Below are 16658 nucleotides of genomic sequence, written 5' to 3' on the forward strand. Positions count from 1 at the left end.
ATCTTATGAACTCCAGGGAGTCTTGAACCCACTAACTTCTGGTCAATACTTGAACACAGCCTGTCTTGGCCACGAAGAGTTGGTCGGTAGTATGACGAATTCCGAAAAAAAAACGAATAGCTGCACGGTGTTTCTTGGCTTTTTGGCATACATTGGACTAACCGAAATGACGGAATCTCTATTGAACCTTGTTTCTTTGCTGCCAAATTTCAGTTTTGTCCAACCTATCCCCTTAGCGGATTCTCCACAAGAATAAACGTGCCCAATAATGACGAGGTTTGAGAAAAAAGATAGACCATACAATTGGTCAGCACTGTCGGATAGGATAGCAGTTGACAGAGTTCTTAAATAGTTCTTTTAGCCAAGTGACATAAAACCTGGCGTTACTGGGTAAGCCATTCGAATAGCTGTTTTTTGACGCCCACAAGAGCTTATCCCTCAAAATTAAAATATTTCCCTAGGGAGATATGACATCATCCTGCTTGCATCAATCTGCTCGACCTAAATTAATATTATGTGAACCTTAACTGACGGCATACAGTGAGGCACGCCCGTCCTAGTGGTCTTTCCTTGGAGTCACGACCTCGTTCGAAAAATCGACCAAGTACCATGTCTTATGTATTGGTTCGGTGGCTGTCAACCCTAGTTTTTAATCCGTGATGATACTTTCTATCGTTTTTTCTATGTTTCCTCTGATTTGGTCTCACTTTGGAGCTTAAATATTGCAAGTTGAACAATAAAAGTCGAATGTCAGGGGAAACCAAATTACAAATTTACATAGGTATTATGTACACTTTTTTACGGATGTCAGATGCGTCTGCAAATCTCACCCCCTTGATCTTTTGATTTGTCATCCTTACATTTCTCCACTTACTAAAGCAGTGAGATCGAAATGCTAAAATCTCGGGGTTTCCTAGAGGGATGGAGGCGATGGTATTCCATCCTCCATCCTAACTCATAGTCAGGAATGAAGGAAGGGCAGGGTCTGTTTGGAAGAGTACCTCTAGTTTAGAGGAACTAGCCAAAATTATACCACATTTTAACGTCTTTTCCTCATGAAATTGAATAGCGGTCAGAGAATGACTACCAAAAATTTACAGCTGTATTGGACTTCAGCTTATAGCCCCACCATCAGCTTACCTCCGCTGCACTGTGTTGGTTAGTCACGATTCTTGCACCTACAAATGGATGCCCCATATGGATTTATCCCCATAAGTCTAAACGAATAACGAACTCACGAAAGTCGCCTAAAAAGTGATATACTCTAGTGTGCATATATGGAGTGTTGCAACTGGTCACTACCTTCTGAGTTTTTATCATCCCAGATTTATGCTAGAACAATTTTTGTTTGTTAATAGTCAAATAGAACACGTTAGGTAAAAACCCCTGCTTTTACTTGTCAGCAATGTTTTCATCATCCTAACACATCCGTTTAGAAAGAAATGTTCCGCAAGATCTGGATTGACCATTTAAGTGGAAAAGGAATCTGATGCTGTTTCTGTATCTGTATTTTCGACAATATGCATTAGCGATGACTGTTCAAACAAATACACAACATTCTGTCATCTTTTACAAAGCGTTTTGAAAAAAGAAATAGGAACCAACGTTCATTCTGGATTGAGGATTTCAATGGCTGCCATCACTTCCTTGGAGCACAGCTCATCTTTTTAGTTGACTGGAATAGATTGCCTTCAACTAAAAGATGGAGCTAGACAATTATCTGAAACGTAAACTCACCGGGTGGAAACTTTTGTAAGTTATCCGCATATCGTCTGCTCCATTTTCCAGTAATTGAGTGTTATTCTCAACCAAGCTGCACAGCTCGGGTCCGGATTTCACCAGGCAAGTGGACAGTAGAAAATAGTATTCAAAGTGACATGTTTGAGGAATGAATTCCCGCTTAGGAAATAAAGGCTTTATTGAGAGGTCATCTACGTGGTACAAACTGGAAAGAGCAACAACATCTACTGGTGGCTACTTGTCCCCAGCTCAAACTGTTGTTACCGTTTGATTCTCTAAGTAGGACGGTTTGCCTTTCATTTTTTTTACTGGCTTCCTTGAAAAAACGGAGTAGATAACGGAATAAGATAGCGGAGTGAGATAACCAGGAAAAATCAGTTTTATTGTCCTATTTTTTGTCTTCGCAATGTCGATAATGCCAAAACCCATAACGTCGAGAAGAAAATGTTGATGCAAAGTAGTACCGGTTCGGACCAGGTCTGTTGCCAGTTTTTGCATTTCTTTTTCTTCAAATGTTTCGAATGTGTTCCGGGCAAGGTATGCCAGATATTGGAAATAAAATTTAGACATGTCAAATCAATCAAGATTTTAGAGTGTATTTCGTTCGAAAGCCCAAAAAATGATACTCTGTAAACCAGTTATTGGATTTCGAGAACTGCGCTTAAAAGATGAGCCAAGAACTAGAGTAAGGCCGGTTGTGAACTGTCGGTGAATTTTGATAAGCCTTTCGATGTCATCTTTTAATGCTGTCCTGCTTCGTCTCTGTCTCTGATGAAGCCAAGAAGTTGCCATCGTATCGTAATGCCTATTGTGGAATGACATTCATATATATATATATATATATATATATCATATATATATCTTCGGTGTGACACCACATTTCGATTAAAATATTTTGGATAAATCCGTAATGTTCAATATACGCTTGGCCAAATTCTTCATTCCATCCTAAAAATAAGATATTCATATTAGACCATATCGGAAGTGGTAAATATTTGGCTTGTGAGAGAGACATAGACAACGGAGTCATCATCGTCACCATAAAAGACAGCAATATCAGTGTTGGCACTGATGCTTCACTGCCGTGAGACAAGAGGGTAAGATTCCTGGGATATAAGCGGGGCCAGTCAATCAGTTTCAGGATTCTTTCGGTTTGAAAAAATTTGCATGTGTTCTGTCATGTCGACTGGATCAGGTGTGCGAGCTGAATAAGTTTTTACTTTAGCCCAAACGGGAGTTGCCGAGATTGATAAGCAGCTGCCTAGCAGGATGTCTAGCCTGTGGGAATTTTTCGTGTGGAGTTTGAGACACCAAGGCTTATGGTATGTCCATTTTGATAGTGCACTGGTTGTTTCTGGAACACTAACAACCCTTAATTACCGAAATTCGCCTGTCTCGCTTGATTTCCGCTCAGCCTTTATCACCGTTATCTAGAGCATTACCACCGTAGGATCAGTGGCGCTCACGTGTCACAAAATCACGTGTCTTCATCTCATTGGCGATTGTGGACGTGAGCAAAAAACGCAAAGTTACGATGTTAGCTTATCACAAAGACCTGAGATATTTTCGAACATTTACTCTGATAATCTGGATGTACACTATCAACATGAACGCTACTGACATTGACTAGTGACAAGGCACAGTGTGGTTCACGCCCACAGTATGAAGGCTTTTCACGGCCTTTCTTCTACCACACTTCACTGTGCCCACCTGTGAATTTGAAAACAAGACACTTCTAGATAGACGGCAATTAACACTCCTGATACATCCGAGACACGGTGGCACGTGAAGCTTTATTCGTTCAGTACCTGAAGCTATGTAATTCACGTCTTGTTACACGAAAACGACACTCAACATAATCGGACGCATTCCTGAATTGAGGTAATGATTAGGGGCCCTTTCCATGTATCACACTGTTATCCTTGATAGAGTGAAATTCCGATCCCATCACGGCCAGATTCCTGCCTTCCGTCCTTGGGTTGTAGCTTAAATTTAATGGAAAAGAAGTGACGATAAGAGTCTTGTTAAAACGGAGGCGTAACTGGTTACTCCGTGATAGTCTGTCCGAAGACCCCTTAGTTTGGTTGAGAATTCCCCTCAACAACTCTTCTGAAATGGACCATAGCGCATAAACTTTTCGTATCAAGCGCACCGAACTTGCAAGTGTTTGGATGAGAGGATGATCTGAGTAGTTTGAAGACTTCAGAAGTACGAGAGTGCTCTGTGCAGAGGACACTGGCAAGGGAGTAGATACCGCAGAGGATTGGCTTTGTTTCATCGTTACATACGGGATGATAACCTTGCTCCTAATCGGAAACAAGACCAAGTAAAAGGCTTTGAATATTATAGACGAAACATTCAATGAATAGGAAGGTCATAAAGCCTGCTTTTAATGTCTATTCCGTGCTGACAGTACGCAGTCGACAGACAGAATGTCTCAAGCTCACACTAGGTTAATTATGTCACAAAGTGTGCTCTTAATGGTCGTATCAGACCAAAGAGTAGGACCCAGTGCTGCTTTAGGATTAATGCACCTAACTGAACGTGACTAGTTATTTCGTGTACTTTAAAGATAGATTTAAATTTTTCAAGATCGAATGGATGGTCTCACTCTGTTTGATAGTCCGAAGTTAAGCTCTCATAGTTCAGTCTTATTTCTTGCGACAATAAAATGAAAAAACGAACTAGTTGAAGAGTGAGAGAATGCTAGCGTGTTTTCTGCTACATTTCTACCGTCTTTGATGCGCCGTAGACTTTCATCCTCTTTTTAAGATGTGTGGACCGGTTTTTACATATTTAGCTGTCCAATTCCGACCCAGTACATACTTCACAACATTCCATATGAAACCTTGCTCCGCTGCAATTGAACGGCGGACAAAGGTCTGTTTGACATTATGGCCTATTGAGAAGTACGCCTAGGCAAGAACCCCTTGCGATATCGTGAGATTCATCAATAAATAAATGACTTACCAGAGCGCAGTCCGAAAACCAGAGTGCCCATTTATCGAAAACTCAAGGAGAACGCAGGTGCCGATCCATCCGTCTTTTTGCAGTGCACGCACATCCCTTTGCATGTTTTATATCCCTGACCCTACTACTCTCGACAGCGTCACCAACGGCGCGCTGTAAACCAGAAGTTTTGGGGATGTGTGAAACCGTCATGCTGAGTGGACGAATGTGCTGTTATGCCTAATCCTCCCACATTATCCCTCAGTAGTGCTGTGCCGCACCCCAGCTATTGACATGCGCAACAACACGCGCACAACCAGACATTCGTCGACGTCTGCGATCGATAGATGCACATTCAACCTACGCGCACGCACGAAAACGGTCGAACAGCCAAGCCACATGTACGACTTCATGTCTGTCCAACTCGGTTGTCAGTGGCTCTTAGCTAGAACGCTCAGTCATATCGGACACTGCGGAAACCTGATTATTTGCCAGCCTGCCTGCCGTACGTGGTATCGCTGTTTAGTTAAACGTACGGACGGACGGACGGGTGGCCAGGTACAGTTTTCAACCGCTGCAAGGGAGGTTTGTGGCAAAAATCTGATGGTGTTCTACAAGCGATCGATAGGTTAGTTGGGATGCTTTTGGTGCGAACATGCACTAAAAAACTGAAGAATTCATCGGAATTTTCTCGAAGACCGTTATGTGTTTTATCATCCTTTCATGAGTTTAGAGGTCCTTGAAAGCAAACTCTGCTTGCCATATTCCAGTATACGGGAGAAACCATAAGGAGACATAAATAAACCTGTCAACATGGTTATCCTCCTTGTACATCCTTACCTCGATCAAGGCTATCTACTCAGCCCGAAAAATATATACTGACTACTGTCCACTGATAATTATTTTCGTGTTCACTAGGCTTTCCATAAAAATATATGCATGCTGCCAAATTTACCATAGTAAGCGCCATCTGGTATCAAGAAAAGGTGAGCATACTGGGGAGAGCCGGGCAATATATGCACAACAATGAGAACTGGGTAAACCACTTAGTCTTGAAGGAAAGTGATGAAATTCTGCCGGCGTTTTTATGCCTATGGCAGCATTCCGCACAGCTGAATTGAGACACGTCTATCATAAACCCACCTGTTTCAATGGTAAATGGGTGTTGTTATGTTGCTCAGGGTACGGAGGTTCCCCCTCTTCAATGACTCGGTTTACTCCCAGCCGTGTAACATTCAGCTAAGAAAACATCAGTTCCGCCTCCCGATGCTGCAAGCCACACACGCTCTTTCTCCGAACAAGTGTCAGACAAAGGTCCAAATAATGGCAATTTGGGGAGATTTGGTAAGATTCAGTGGATATGTTGTCCTGTCAGTGAGGACAGTCCACGCCGAAAAGCCGAGAAGCATAGTAAAGCTGTTTTATCCACGTTGAGAATCATTAGCAGTGCGTATTTCACGAAACTGGAGGGATTTTTGGAACCTACAATCTGCCGGCCAGTAGTTTGGAAACTAAACCGTTCGATTACGAGCGGCTGAGCGGTACTGTGATTAGCTTTCGCCTAGACGCGATGTAGCACCGTCGACCATTCAATCACGGAACCTATATCACGTGGTCACGTGTTGAGTGATTGCTCGAGTGAAGACTTCTCAGAATTCTCAGTGGGAACAAATGACACTGCCGTTGAGCCACTCAGGGCCGAACTGTTATGTGTTCGACCACTGGCCGGAAGGTTGTGTTCAAGACTTATCGAGTTTCGTGAGGTAGGCACCATGGATAATTCCCACTAAGAATAAAATATTTGTGCCGTGCTTCTCGGCTTTTTATTGTAGACTGGTTTCACTAACAAGAGAAGTCTCTATTGAGAGGGTCTTACTAGTTATAATTAGAAGAATGGTCCAACTCGGGAACGAATCAATATATATATCAATCTGAACTTTAAGGAAAGTCATTGGAGTTCGTAATGTAATGATAAACCGGCAATTTTATTCTATTTTAGTAAGTTGACGAAGAAAAATTTACTGGCTGAACAACTGTACTTTCCATTTCGTGACTATTCCACTCATTATTCCTGCAATTTTGGGTGCATTTTGCGATTTCCAACCAGGTGATCAAAATGAGATGAATGTCATGCAGAACGCCAGTCTTTGCCCTCATCATACTCTGAACATTTTTCAGTTTCGCATATCCCAAATGTAGCAATATTGTCTTCCATCAGCCATCATAATATATCTCGCCAGAACACTGGATATCATCCTATAAAAAGTCAGGTCATCCTTGAGGATAAGCAGCTTCCTAGTTGACAGGTACCAACCGATTTATTACCCGGATAAACCCAGCAACCAAGAAATAGCAGCCGATTACTCTACATAAGTTTCTTTCGAACTTCTTGATTCCATCTCTTCTTACCCAGATGATCTCTCTTCTTTCCAGTCCTGTTTGTGCAGTGGCGAGATCTGCTGAGTATCCAAGTACACAAATACTTAGGATATGCTTCGTGACAATGTTTGCTGTTCACATTTTGTGTGAAGAAACTCTACAGGTAACACAGTTTTGAAGCTGTAATTTGCCAAATGCCGCCTTACCGAAAAGGACGAGCAAGAGGTCTCGATTACATTGCACCGCAAACCCGGTTCCTTATGTTCTACTCTCAGATCTCTACTGGTCCAAAAGCCACATCCCCTGATCTCTTGCACTGGGCACGAGAGATGAAGACGCTTTATTTAATTCGTTTGAGCGGAACTGCTAAAGACAATATTATACAGCGGACTTCTCAATCCCCTATGTATCCAGAAGTCACTTCGGTGACATTTAGTATTGTCTCGACACCACAGAACCGACAGTTTCAAACAACTGTGAGCTGAGCAAGGTAACACTCACTTGTTTTCGACACATTCCTGGACATTATGCCTTACTCTAAAAAGAAACAGACGGAATACTTCCCTCAGTGATACATACCAAAATTTCCCCAGTACCTGCAACCTACTACTGGTCGGCTCGGAAAAGAGTGCATCTCACAAGACGCCCGGACCTCCCATTCGAAGAATTATCGCTGGAGAGCCAGCCAACATCTGGTAGGCTTTTGTGATCAGCGCCATCAAAGGATAGAGAGATTATACTGTAGCTGACTGCGATTTACTCAGGCTACTAATCAACCAGTCATAACCAACTCATGTGGTGTTCAACTACTGGCAGGACTGTTGCGAATTCCCATTCATTTAGTGACACGTATGATGTGCATTGCTGATGGTGAGGCATTCGTTCGCTGCTTCCTGTCTTCTCAGCATAGACCGACAATACTTGAAACTTGTCAGCCAAGTTTTGATGGCGATTGTGTGTTCAAGAGTGCCGCTTCTCTATGAACGATTCTGCATACTGATATCTTGCCACAGCTTACACGCGTGTTGCAGACCGCTTGTTTGGTGGTAGGGAAGGAGTACAAATTCATTCTTCGGGCAAACTTTCATTGCTTCTGAGGCTCATAAATCAGAAGTGTTCGTGATCAACGTCTGCCTGGTCAACACATAAACAAAGCAATGCAACCAAATGTAGGTTACCCCAAAAATAGATGTTATTTTTAATTGGCACTGAACTCTACACATCGCGAAACAACACCGCGGCTCTCGAAATGACATATGTTTCTCACTGAAGCGTAATAGTCTATTACACAAGACCGACATTATGATGTAACATGAAGATAGCTGAATTGGCTTTCATCAGCACTAATGCAAGAACTGGTCACAAAGTACGTCACATGAAATGAGCAGCCCGAAGAGACTGGAAGCACTCGAACTTCGTTAGGAGACGTTTGCGGCACCGAAACAATAAGGCTGAGTTCAACCTGGCCGTTTTAGGACAAAGGGGATTCAAGGTTTACCATTGTTTCTGTTGGTGACGGGGACGTATCAAAGAACTGTTTGTTGCCGTCCAATGCTCAGCATATGCACTAATGCGGGCCCCGCTTCACAGTGAAACACAGTTTCCTTGGTGGAGTCATATGCAAATTGAAACTTATAAGGAGGAACAGGCCCCTTGCCATTTACTTTCATATCCCAATCATGCTTAAGTTGAGTGGCGTTTTAATTACCGTTTCAAAAATTCACTGCAGTTCAGTGGTCTCCTGTGCCCAGTAATCATCATGTGATCCAGTGCTTCTGTAAGCGTTCCCATATAAAACTGCAAAACGTGGTTGCAAGTCCGAGTGACTAGATCAAAACACTCGGATTCGACGCCCAGCTTTCCAATGGCGACCGACAACGTTAGCTTTATGGTTATCCACATTATTTTGTGTTGCTGAATAGATGACAGGAAGGTAGTCGCTAAGGTCTGCTCTGCTCCCTTCCAGCTTGGAAATTGATCGGCATGTAGTGGCGAGTGGAGGACACGATATTTTGTCCTCTGTGACTGTGGGTCTTAGGTTGAAAGACTACTCGCCTTCGACCATCGTCACTTTCACAGTGTCGCACGTGCACCTCACAACATTGGATTTAGAATATCAGCTGAATTAGGGTTTTCCTAATCGTGTGATAAGCACGTCATTCAGGCTAACGCGGTCAATTGACACAGTCACCAAACAGCTGCGAACGTTCCCATCTTAACGCCAACATTGTGTACCCCGAACTAACTAGTCTTCCCACTTGTGAATTCTTCCACACAAAAGTCACCTAATTTTTACTTGATACAATATTCTACAGTGTACCACCAGTTTTGCCCTTCCTGGATAGACGCAACTGAATCTCTCATTTACTATATAGTTAATAGGAGTGTGCTACACAAAGGCAACTCCATGTTTCAGTTGGAATGATATTCCTGCTATTGAACTGAGTGTAGTGTTGGTTTAACGCACTATTTACATGGCTCCAGGTTCTCACCTAAAATCACTCAACCATACCTCTCTGATGAGAAAACACACAGCCAGTCAGATAATATCGAGTTTTGCTCTGTAGGTTGTTTGCATTCAGCATGCTTCTATGTCACTTTAACTCCCGCATGATCCAAATGTAGATCGTCAGATGCCTCTAATCATATTGTCCACGCTACTTGCATGACTGACGCAATATATGTCCACATGGCTGGAATGTTTCTCTCACCACTAATTAGGTGGTATTTTCATAAAGGTGACTACTCACAAGGTTGCTGAAAACTCTTCGACAGCCCACGACCGGCTTCGCCCTTCTTGGGGCTCATCGAGTAGGCGCAGTCCCCGAGTTTTCGTCAACCTTATGTTCTACTTGAACACAAATTAATTAATAATTACCGTAGCTGTTAAGCATACAGTTGTACCGCAACACTTATGTGCATTGGAAATCAGCAACCGTTCAAATCAGGTGCCTATAAACTATAGGGTAAGGGAGAAAGATTTGTGAATATGAAGTTTCAGATAAAGAGTTTCAAAAAGCACCATGCGTTTAAGTCGAATTCTTCTGGCACAGTGGTCATAAAACCAGCACTCACAGTGAATCCGGTGTTTTCTTCTGTATCCTTGTGCCTGAGCAAACTCCATTTCTCCAAACTCAAAAGTATGTGCATTATGACTTGTTATTGACAAATGAATCTCATGCCACAAAACCTCATGCGTCGGAATTATGTCTTGTTTAGTCCCGAAGGATGCTAGTTTATGCGGCCGACGACGATTTAACTTGCATTGTTGACCCAAACTCTGCCCGTATTGATGATCAGAAACCAAATAACATACCCACTGCGAAAAGATTGGCGCTAGCTTCGTCGCATTCTCCAATTCATCCTAAGTTCATTGTCGAAAAATTTGATCTGTGAATACTTCCACCTAAGGTTGCTCTTCTTGGTCAGTTGTTGGTGCTCTGTTCCACAATCGAACGTTGCATCGACGTAATAGCAGATCGAGGAAGTTTATTTTTGTCCTGGACCCTTTAACTCACTGAACTCGAATGGTAAGCGTCCCGCTGTCGAATACATTTCCTGGCGCTCACAGGCCGTCCAAATTTGATTAGAAACCATTGTTTAGTGGAACTGAACAAAATGGACATTGTGGAATTTGGCGCAACAGCTGTGTGGCAAAAATGATGCAACTCAACCGCGGTGCCCTGACTAATCTTGTCGAGGCGTGGGAAACCTGGCAGTAACTCTTGCTCTTTTCGAGTGGTGTAGCAGCCAAGCAACGAATTGATGTTAAACTGGGTGATTATTTATTTAAGTGTATTATAGTGAACCAGATTTCAACAAACGGATGCTTCGTATAGATGTGGTCAAAACATAGCTAACCTTTCTCCATTCGACAGTAGTTGACTGGTCAATTGCAAACGTATCGGTCCATAGCATCCGTCAACTCATTGGGTCCGTAAAGCCTGAGATATTGCCAAACAGATCTGAGTCTATGGTATCGCTTAATCACACCATTTCATTGGTGGAAATTTTGTTAACAGCAGCTCGGAGGTTCCTCCCAGTGTGGACCACACTGAGTGAATTGTAAGCGGACTTTATGGATAGAAGATTTGATTTTCCATTCAAAATCCTAGTGGAATGCACAGTCAGACAGGGCTTCATCAACACACAGGCTCCTAGTCTGACCTGGAATGCGCTAGCACTGTGTATTAACAAATGGTTCGTATCACTGTGAATGGAACAGGTGATTCGGTGGTTGAACAACCCAGTTTGCTTGCTGTAATTCTTTCTTGTACATCGACCCAACTTACGACAACAATAAATTACACATACTGAACAGAATTTAGGTAGCCCACATAGCACCTACGGTTACCTGGTTTTTTATTAAACTGTAGATGAATTACGGAACTTTCATCACCACTCGGGATGAGACCATTATTGTGTCGCTAGGACGGGGAGCGAACGATTATTTCAGTGGTTTTGTCGAACAGCTGACAGCAATTTACGAAAATAAACTGTTCTGTAAACGGTTCTGTATTCTTACAAAGTGCGAGCTCGAAAAATTTGAAGATATGATTCAGCCATGTAGATTAACTACCTGTTTGAAAAGTATGAAGGGTTTTTGACGTTTTTGGTAAAATTTAATTTCACCTTAGTAATCCTGGGGACTATGATGATGTTACTCGTAAAGTTTACTATCCGCATACGGACCTCCAAATTAACTTTAACTTGAGATTGGGCTTTCTGGTCGTTCATATAGGGTTTAAATGGACTTTTCGACAGTACATCTTATTTTACTAAGTCTTCAAAGTCAGTAGTTTATTTGAGGACCAATTTAATTAGATGTGGGTATTCCAGTGACTATGTGAAATGTCTTAAACTGCGTTCTAAAGTGAATTGCTGTTACATTTAACACGAGTTATCCGTAGTTGTACTCATTTTTGGCGCACTATTTCACTGAAACTTCATGAACATTTCGAAGATATAAAAAACAAAAAAACTATCCATTTTTGACCTTTGTATGGTTTTCCACGAAGTGAGCTTCTAGGAAACGATCACATCCTAATGTTGATAGTAGAATGGCCGAGGTCTGGACTCATCTCGAATGGCCGGACGATCGTTTGCACCTGATCCTGTCTAGCAAGTCCCCGTGCCTGTGAGTCATCTAATGTCGCAACAACGGACCGCGGTTGGTGAAGACTACGCTTCGTATAACGCCGCAGTCAGTGGCATCGAAGATAACACAGCTAGAACGGGGTTGATCACGATCAGTAGTTGTTGCGACTGAAGCAAACGACCTGGGTTGCATTGTCGTCTGCCTTAGATTTACATGTATTCAAAAGAACCGAATATTTTTTACAAAGGAAGTTCCCTGAAACGGAGGGTGCAAGAGCGTCATGCTAATTTTGATTACGGAGTGTTTTGGCCTGTATAGTTTGACTGCACGTGTTGCGGAAACTGTAGCAAGTCAAATCCTCCCAAGTATCGGTTAGTTTTGTCATCTCTCATACCAAACAAACCAAAAAATCAATGAACGTTGGAAGCACATCGATGAAATTGATTTAAGAGATTCCAGAAATCATGCCAAATTCATTTTTGGAAGCGCTTTAATTTTTTATAAGCGAAATAACGTCAAGAGAATGAGGGGTGACACTTTCCAAAATACGGGATTCGGGACACTACTTGCCTGCGCTAAGGTGGTTATCTATGAATAACGGTAATGTTTTAAAATCATTCCAGCGATTGTTATGGGTTTATATATCGGTTTGACATTCATTTTGCAAATCGGTACCAGAAAAACAAAACCTATCCTGACAAGTATTCGTCCCGGTAGATGGTATCGATCTGTTTTGGGCAAAGCGAAGTACAATTTTTCGGTCCCTCTACCCACTGAGTGCGCGTATCAAAGCAGACAAAACGATATGCAAATTCCATTTTTAATCAACCTCAATCACACACTGCTGTCTAACTTCCCCATACCGTTGTGACAGTAGGATTTGCCTATGCCTTCGCCGTCAGTACGATAGTTCGCTTGACGAAAATCAGTGTGAAAATTTTTGTGGTTGCCATGTTCGCGCTTTTAGCTTTCCGCGCAGTTCACACTACCTCCTTGCACGTTTAGGTTTTTCCAGTAGTCAAAAATACTGGTTCTGCTTGGTGTACGTGGGACAATCAAGTGATCGGCTGGGTTGTCTCCTGCGATTAAACAATTATTTTTACTTGATGTTTAGTCTTGCCAAGAAAGCCTGTCAATGCTGATAAGCCGAGAAGCGCTGTACAGCTCTTTCACACTTATTTGAGATCATCAAGAGTACATTTCTTAGGAAACTGACTACCACCTTCGGGCCAGTCGCTGAACACTTGACCGTTTGGCCCTGAGTGGCTGATCAGCATTGTGATTAGCTCTCGCTCAGAAAAGTCATATCAACGCCAATCCTTTAGTCACAAGATGATGTTAATGGTTAACGATCACTGCTGAAGATTAGCTGTTGCTGTCATATCGAAGTGCTCGAACGCATGTTCTTGTTATTTTTCAAAACAAGACAAACTATCCTAATGAACAAATGGTTGTCATCTATCGAAAAAGCTATCGAGATCAGTCCGAGAAGACCGGTGAGTGGCTGTCAGCATTGTGATTAGCTCTCGCTCAGAAATGTCATATCAACGCCAATCCTTTAGTCACAAGATGATGTTAATGGTTAACGATCACTGCTGAAGATTAGCTGTTGCTGTCATATCGAAGTGCTCGAACGCATGTTCTTGTTATTTTTCAAAACAAGACAAACTATCCTAATGAACAAATGGTTGTCATCTATCGAAAAAGCTATCGAGATCAGTCCGAGAAGACCGGATTTCGCTACCACCATCTCAGCTTGGATACAATCAAATGTCACATAGTTGACGGAATGCTATCGTTTATTGGATTCGAGCTTGTGTCTCAAGAAACATCACCACCAAACGCTTGCATGGTGCATTTAAACAATGAAAATTCCCTTTTTTACTGCCTTTCTTCTTAGTCTGGATTGCCTTCCCCGTTGTTTTCATTTACCTTCTACGCTCCTTACCGTTTCCCCCACCAATGAACATCTGCTTCACACATGGACTATTGATTTTATTGGCACCATCGGCGAGCATCCGGATAACAGTTGTCGTTTTACTGCTGTTGCTGTTACCAGTCCTGGGGCTGTTTGGTGGTCATTTTTGCCCTGCAGTTGTCTGCAAATTGCTGTGGTACGTTGTACAAAAAGACGTTTCGCTTGCCCGGCGAAGATGTGACCTGAGGCGCATCGCGCCCTCACAAGAACACATAAGCACATACACACACACACAATAAACGCAATCTGACAACTGGGCATGCAGGAAGGCACAAACAGACCACATTCCCTGTTGGCTGCGGTGGCTGCTACTGCCATTGCTGTTTCCGGCACGACAGGAAAAACGTATGGCATCCGTCGGAGTGGGAGCGTGCACCCACGCAAATGCACACTTCATTTTTGTGCACAGCGGGCAGTCGAACTGCATGAAAGGCGAGCAAATACGGACGAATCATCATGCACACGATCTCGTTCCATCTTTTCCAAGCATACTGTGCTTTCGACAAAAAACCTTAATGCCACATGCTGTTGTCGACAAGACTGCCTCGGGGTTGTGGTTCGCGTACGATTGACAACAGGCGCGGCTTCATACCCCGCCATCCCAGCAGACTTTAAGCAATTAGTTGTGCCCATATACGCAAACAGCCATGGTCCCGAATACTTTTCCGTCTGTGAAACGTAATTACAGTCGAAACCCAGGGTTGTTTCTTGTGCTGCACAAATGCACTTTTCTCGCTTCATACTTGTGCCTGAAAAACTGATTAGTGCAGATGTGTTCATAGTGTGCGTCAATGCATCTGCGCATCGCTTTTGCTGGTCCAATTTTACACTGAAGGTGAAGAGCGAAAAACCAGCACACACTAGGTAGATAGTGCGTAGTGAGCTTGTTGCATAAAACAATTGGATATTCGACTTAAATGTCTTTACTCACGAGTATAGATGTTGGTTGGGGAACGACAGCGGTTGAAGTTGCACGATGCGGTTTCAGAAGTTCTATCATATTGATGCAGTTTTCAAATTGGTTTCGAACAGGTAATGATCAGGTCTAACGGTTCAGTTAAGGAGCAATGGTGAACTATTGCCTGCCGACATTCATTTTCAAACTGTGACGGTGGTAAAGTATATCCCAAATTACACTCCTTTCACGATGTTCTCAGAGGAAATTGCATCACAAGGGCGATTAGGTGAATGAAATGTTCAGAATACATATATCGCAATCTTTCGATTTTATATGGTTTCATCAACCGAACACACACGAAGCACGCGTTTAAAACGGCCTGTTTACTAGTGAGACTTGAATCATTGAGTTGGAACTCATCATGCTCTGACCTTCTAGCTGAACACTGGCTGGCAGGCTCTGAAGAAAGGGTTAGCGACGGAAAGTACCATTAACGCCAATATAACCATACGGAACTCTTATTATACATGACATTAGACTGGACACGTGACCATGAGCCAACTACTACTACTAGCCAACAAACTACCCAGTGAGGATATTTTCAGTTAATTCTTGGTTTAACGCTGTTCTTGTCCTCTCAAGTAGCACAATCCCTTTTGTTCTGTACGTTTTTTCTGTTCCATTGTCCATCACTTTCAACCCGATTCGCGATCACAGCACTTCTTCATGGTATGTACAGGAATCATCGCTCATGCTGTTTCAATATTTCATTCGCAACTGCGGCGTTTCGACTGCTTTTGTCCAGCTTTGAAAAATTGGTTTTTTCGGGTGATGTTGCGGGTAAACACCGATCAAATACTTTAAGTCCTTGCTAATCAGCAGTTAAAATACTGCGAGACCATGCAGAATTTACGTTATGGCCAAGATAGAATCATGAAATTCAACCACAACTACTCAATCAATTTGTCCTCATTAGTCGGCCACATTCTTTGTTAATGCAAGATCTTAACTGCTTTCGTTTGGTGGATCAGAACTCTTGTGTTTTCGGGGATGAACATCCCATTAGAGGAGTCACGTTCTTCCCCGGAACTAAGCCTCAGTTGTGCTATCATTTATATGTGTTTCCTAAATAACGACCGACAACCTGTACGTACAGAGTGTCATGCATTTTCAAGCTACACAGATGCGATTTCATTCATTGGGGACATACAGTTGCATCGAGCAACCATCAATCTAATGTCCAGTTACTGAATCAAGAAGTGGTGTGAATTGGTTTCACCGTAAGCTGAAGATCATGTCCTTCCAGCTTGTTTTGAGTGGGTGGGGCACAAGAAGGTCACACATGTGACCCTCTCACTACCAGTTCATTTTATTTGTTTCTGTTTGAGGATTACTGTTATGAGCCTTCTCGATTACCAAGAGAATTCAACTAACAAAAACACCGACAAGCAAAATAGTTTGCTTTCAAACCCCTTACTTGTTTTCTTCTGGCAAGATGGAATACTCCATTTAATGTAAAACAACTGTCTCAAGGTATTTCATAGACGGTCGCTTCTTGCAGATACGATATACTACATTGATCTCCAAACCAATTGTACACGAGTTCACAAATGAAA

The 16658-nt window shown here is 42.5% G+C and overlaps 1 protein-coding gene across 1 annotated transcript in view; it reads right to left on the bottom strand.

Annotated features, from left to right (window-relative positions):
* Positions 1-14184, bottom strand: part of T265_10039 (hypothetical protein) — a gene marked incomplete at both ends in the record, with an annotated part of 147989 nt that extends 133805 nt beyond the window's left edge. The window contains one exon of the mRNA XM_009176290.1: positions 14099-14184. Within this exon, the coding sequence (XP_009174554.1) occupies positions 14099-14184 (86 nt within the window). The remainder of the gene's footprint in view (positions 1-14098) is intronic.
* Positions 14185-16658: the final 2474 nt, after the last annotated feature.

This window comes from Opisthorchis viverrini, assembly GCF_000715545.1.
Source record: "Opisthorchis viverrini unplaced genomic scaffold opera_v5_332, whole genome shotgun sequence".
Lineage (NCBI taxonomy): Eukaryota > Metazoa > Platyhelminthes > Trematoda > Opisthorchiida > Opisthorchiidae > Opisthorchis > Opisthorchis viverrini.